Source organism: Nematolebias whitei, chromosome 22 (genome assembly GCF_014905685.2).
Source record: "Nematolebias whitei isolate Nwh7 chromosome 22, NemWhi1, whole genome shotgun sequence".
Classification (NCBI taxonomy): Eukaryota; Metazoa; Chordata; class Actinopteri; order Cyprinodontiformes; family Rivulidae; genus Nematolebias; species Nematolebias whitei.
The window spans coordinates 1,585,122-1,590,622 of NC_056519.1; the positions used below are offsets into that span (position 1 = coordinate 1,585,122).

At 48.0% G+C, this 5,501-nt stretch overlaps 1 protein-coding gene across 1 annotated transcript in view; it reads left to right on the top strand.

The window, feature by feature from the left end:
* The first annotated feature begins 1,813 nt into the window (after window positions 1-1,813).
* rtcb (RNA 2',3'-cyclic phosphate and 5'-OH ligase) overlaps window positions 1,814-5,501 on the top strand; it is a 4,976-nt gene continuing 1,288 nt past the window's right edge. The window contains exons 1-9 of the mRNA XM_037695851.1: window positions 1,814-2,141; window positions 3,345-3,423; window positions 3,500-3,567; window positions 3,637-3,736; window positions 3,831-3,987; window positions 4,074-4,230; window positions 4,310-4,469; window positions 4,566-4,741; window positions 4,821-5,009. Coding sequence (XP_037551779.1) covers window positions 2,049-2,141; window positions 3,345-3,423; window positions 3,500-3,567; window positions 3,637-3,736; window positions 3,831-3,987; window positions 4,074-4,230; window positions 4,310-4,469; window positions 4,566-4,741; window positions 4,821-5,009 — 1,179 coding nt within the window. The 5' untranslated portion in view covers window positions 1,814-2,048. The remainder of the gene's footprint in view (window positions 2,142-3,344; window positions 3,424-3,499; window positions 3,568-3,636; window positions 3,737-3,830; window positions 3,988-4,073; window positions 4,231-4,309; window positions 4,470-4,565; window positions 4,742-4,820; window positions 5,010-5,501) is intronic.

Here is a 5,501-nt window from a genome sequence, read left to right on the forward strand (position 1 = left end):
GCTACAAACAAAAACAAACATTTAGCTACAAACAAAAACAAACATTTGGCCACAAACAAAATAAACATTTAGCGACAAACAAAATAAACATTTAGCCACTACGAAAAACAAACTTTTAGCTACAACCCTCAACAAGTGTTAGAAAGTGACCCACAACCCGACTACAAAGAGCTGGACCAGATCAGGTGTAACACAAACAGGTGTTTTTATTTTCCAGTCATGTCCACACCCAAAAGGTTTTAGGACTTACGAGGACCGAACTTTGGGCCCCTGAGGAGCAGTGGGTCTTTATACGCTGGGGTGCATCAAGGTGACACAGTCTGTGCCACCGCTCCATCCCTGCTGAGTGGTTGCTAGGCAACACCGAGCAGGTGGAGGATGTGTGGTGCCTCACCGGATGCTAAACTTTAGAAAGTCAAACAGACTGGACGGACTGGACGGACTGGACGGACTGGACAGACATGGACCCAGAGACTCTTAGTTTTTAATGTGTAATCAGAACCACAGAGCCCGTCTGCTGTGTGTGTGTGTGTGTGTGGGGGGGGTTGTCCTGAGCCGCATTCAGATCCTGTTTTAATCTAAATATTATTTAATGTTGCAATAAATTAAAGGTTTTACTTTGAATGCTTTGATGTTCTCTACTATTTTTTTAACTGGATGGTTGTTTTGGACGACCTGTTTTATAAAACTCAAAAATAATAAAATAATTCCTAATCGACCAGGACTGGCCCTGGACTTGAACCCACGGTGTTTTCTGTCTGTTTGAAGGTGGTTCAGGGGTTTTACAATCAGGACTCACTAAAAGCAGCAGAAATGTTTGTCAACAGATAAACAACCAACAATCCTGCAGCAGCAACATGAGGCTGCACTTTCACTGGGTGACCTGCTTCACTCAGACGATGAATAAATCATGGAGACACACGGAGGAGGAGATGAAGAACACTTTCACTATACTTCTGTTTCAGCAGAAATTAAGACACAGAGAACACAAATATGTCCCTCCTCTGGACATGTCCAAACCACTGTCCCTCCTCTGGACATGTCCAAACCACTGTCCCTCCTCTGGACATGTCCAAACCACTGTCCCTCCTCTGGACATGTCCAAACCATCTCAGTGTGTCCTCTCTAACTTTATCTCCCAGTTGTCCAACCTGTGCTGTGTGATCTCCTTCCTGATCTTCTCCATCCTTGTCTCTCCTAAGAAGAACCTCAACATCTTCATTTCTGACACTTCCAGTTCTGTCTCCTGTCTTTTTGTCCAAGTCTCTGTCTCCAGACCATACAACATAACTGGTCTCACCACTGTCTTGTAAACTTTTGCTTTGACCTTTGCTGACACCCTTTTGTCTCAAACTCACTCAGCCACAGTCGCCCCACAGTCTACCCTGAGGCTGTTAGACTCATGAATCTCTAACCAGAATAATCACTGTGAAAAATCACATCATGTTGCTGCTGATCTGTTTCATGTTGCTGCTGATCTGTTTCAATGTTGCTGCTGATCTGTTTCATGTTGATGTGTTCATGCGTGCTCATCTGCTCACAGACTCATGTTCATGTTTGTGCTGATGTTCAATGTTTTATGTTATGAGTGCTTAGTGTATATTTAGTTGGTGTTTTTCTTACTTCATATCTTAGATGTTATTACTGTTTTTCTTGACAATTTATACTTTTGTTGGATGTAACTGGGACCCTGTGAACAGTTTCGTTCCACCACATGTACCACACGTGGTTTCCTTATTTTGCTGTTCAACTGTTTACCAGCAGGTGGCGGTGATGGGTCCTGGCATCTTCTAATAAAGAAGAAGAAGAAGAAGCAGCAGAAGAAGTAGAATAAAAGAAAAAGAAGAAGAAGCTTTACGAAACTCAACCGGTTTAAAGTATTTGTATGTAAACAGAGCTCCGGAATCGATCCGAGTCGTTTTGCAGCCGTATTTGTGTTTTCTGAATCACTGTGTGATAAAGCTTTGCTCGACGGCTCACCGGCTTCCGTAGTTCTGCTGCGTGGTGCCGGACCTGCTCTGCTGCGATCTGTTCTTTGGATCGGAACCATGAGCCGAAGCTACAACGATGAGCTGCAGTTTCTGGAGAAACTCAACAGCAACTGTTGGAGGATTAAAAACGGCTTCGTGCCGAACATGAAGGTGAGAAGTAGCGGGTTCGGTTCGGAGGCTTCTGAGGGTTCTAACCGGTCCGGATGTTCACACAACTGTGGTAAACGCGAGCCGAAGGAGAGAACAGCTCAAAATACAAAAAATATCTAATAATTAACATGAAATGCGACGTTTCACACATCTGACTGCAAAAGTTCTTAAATGAGACTGTTCGAGGGCAGAGTTCGGTGAGATTAAATCCTGGCTGCTGCTTAAATCTCGATAAATCTTGTTTATAAAAGCATTTATGAAATAAACGTTTCCTGAGAATTATAATCTTAACATTTAACCTACAGTTTTAATTTTATTCTACTAAATAATTGGTCTCAAACGGCTTCAGCTGATTTTGTCCTGACACCATCTCAGTTTATTTGTGGAGCTCCAGGTCCCAGCAGGTCCAAACCTTCTCAGATTTATAAAAGAATCTGTGGAAGGGACGCAGCAGGTTGTGTTGAAGCTGCACTTCATCACAGACTCCCATCCCGAGCAAGCACAAAGGAGACCGTGGGAAGAAAAACTCCCATTAACAGGAAGAAGCAGAACCAGTTCAGGACAAGTGGCATCTGCTCGGACCTGCTGGTTGAGAGGACAGGAAGTGGAAACAGACACAGAATGGCAGGTCCAGGTGTAAGATGATGTTTACTTGAATCAACAGGAAAAATGGAAGTTTTTCATTTTCCTGCTTCTGTCACCTGATTTGTTTACAAACATGTTTTTATTTATTGTTTCAGGTGCATTAAATAAACACAAGGCAGCTTTAATTACTGTAAGTTATTGACCAACAGCTTCTTCTGCTCCCCGTCGACGCGGAGCGGGGCCCTCCTCAATGAGGAGCGGGGCCCTCGTTGATTTGGAGCGGGGCCCTCCTCAATGAGGAGCGGGGCCCTCATTGATTTGGAGCGGGGCCCTCAATGATTTGGAGCGGGTCCCTCATTGATTTGGAGCAGGGCCCTCGTCGATTTGGAGTGGGGCCCTCCTCAATGAGGAGCGGGGCCCTCGTTGATTTGGAGCGGGGCCCTCGTCGATTTGAAGCGGGACCCTCGTCGATTTGAAGCGGGACCCTCGTCGATTTGGAGCGGGACCCTCGTCGATTTGGAGCGGGGCCCTCGTTGATTTGGAGCGGGGCCCTCGTTGATTTGGAGCGGGGCCCCGTTGACGAGCTGGTTTTGGTGAATTGCTGTCTTGTTTTCTCAGGTTGAAGGAATCTTCTACGTGAACGATTCTCTGGAGAAGTTGATGTTCGAGGAGCTTCGTAACGCGTGTCGAGGCGGAGGTGGGCTGACCTGCTGACATCATCTCTGCCCGCTCCCAGGTGTTCGGGGCCTCACCTGTCGTGTTTTTGTCTGCAGGTGTGGGCGGGTTCCTGCCAGCCATGAAACAAATTGGGAACGTGGCGGCGCTGCCCGGGATCGTTCATGTGAGTGAAAAGGATTTCTTTAAACCGTTTGAAGTAGGACGATGAGCCGTGTCCTCTCTGTGTCCACAGAGGTCCATTGGCCTCCCTGACGTCCATTCTGGGTACGGCTTCGCCATAGGAAACATGGCGGCCTTCGACATGAACGACCCGGACGCCGTCGTGTCTCCAGGTGAGAAACAAAGTTCTGATTCCAGAACAAAAGTAAAATCTCGTGTTTTAAAGAAACATAACGTTCCCGTTTCTTTGTCCCATTTTTGTTTTAGGCGGCGTCGGCTTCGACATTAATTGCGGCGTTCGTCTTCTGAGGACAAACCTGGACGAGCGGGATGTCCAGCCCGTCAAAGAACAGCTGGCCCAGTCTCTGTTCGACCACATCCCAGTCGGAGTCGGGTCCAAAGGCGTCATCCCGATGGGAGCCAAGTGAGCAGCATCGTCCAGAACTGAACGTGTCACAGCTGGACCTCCCCTACCTGTCTGTCTTACCTGTCTTACCTGTCTGTCCTCAGGGACCTGGAGGAGGCTCTGGAGATGGGGGTGGACTGGTCTCTGAGGGAGGGCTACGCCTGGGCCGAGGACAAGGAGCACTGCGAGGAGTACGGCAGGATGCTGCAGGCTGACCCCAACAAGGTGTCGTCCAAGGCCAAGAAGAGAGGCCTGCCACAGGTAACCCAGAGGCCCCGCCCCTTTCTGGTAGTGACCTCCGCTTCAGGATTCAGAAACGTCTTTGGTTTTTGTGTTAAAGCTGGGAACTCTGGGAGCAGGAAACCACTACGCTGAGATCCAAGTGGTGGACGAGATCTATGACGACTATGCGGCTAAGAAGATGGGCATCGACCACAAAGGTCAGGTGTGCGTGATGATCCACAGCGGCAGCCGGGGCCTCGGACACCAGGTCGCCACAGGTAGGTCCGCTTCAGCCTGAGGGGCGAAAAACACGCCTAAACATCCCAGATGATGTTGGAACAAACAGGAAATAAAGAAGTGTTTGGTGCTGACAGACGCTCTGGTTGCCATGGAGAAGGCGATGAAACGCGATAAGATCACAGTGAACGACCGGCAGCTGGCCTGCGCTCGCATCACCTCCCAGGAGGGGCAGGACTATCTCAAAGGCATGGCGGCAGCGGGAAACTACGCCTGGGTCAATCGCTCGTCCATGACATTCCTCACCAGACAGGTACGCTCACTCCTGGTTCTCATTGAGCTTCAGGGAGCAGCCGAACTTCTGCTCAGCCGGTCTCCATCTCGTCTTTCAGGCCTTCGCCAAAGTCTTCGGCACGACGCCGGACGACCTGGACATGCACGTCATCTACGACGTTTCTCACAACATCGCCAAGGTTGAAGAGCACATCGTGGACGGGAAGCAGAGGACCCTCCTGGTTCACCGTAAAGGATCGACCCGAGCTTTCCCTCCACACCACCCTCTAATTCCTGTAGATTACCAGGTACGCTCTTCTAATCTCAGTAGATTATCAGGTACGTCCCCATAGATTACCAAATTTGTCTAATTAATCCCTGTAGATTACCAGGAACGTCCATTTAATCTTTTTAGATTGCCAGGTATGCCCCTCTACTCCCTGTAGATTATCAGGTACACACCCCACAGATTATCATGTCTGTTTATTTAATCCCTGTAGATTGCCTGGAACGTCCATTTAATCTTCGTAGTTTGCCAGGAATGTCCGTGTAATCCTTGTAGATTGTCTGGAACGTTCATTTAATCCACATAGATTACGAGGAACGTTCATTTAATCCCCGTAGATTGGCAGGACCGTCAATTTAATCTTCGTAGATTGCCTGGAACGTTCATTTAATCCTCGTAGATTGCCAGGAACGTTCATTTAATCCACGTAGATTACCAGGAACGTTCATTTAATCCACGTAGATCACCAGGAACGTCAATTTAATCTTTCGTAGATTGCCAGGAACGTTCATTT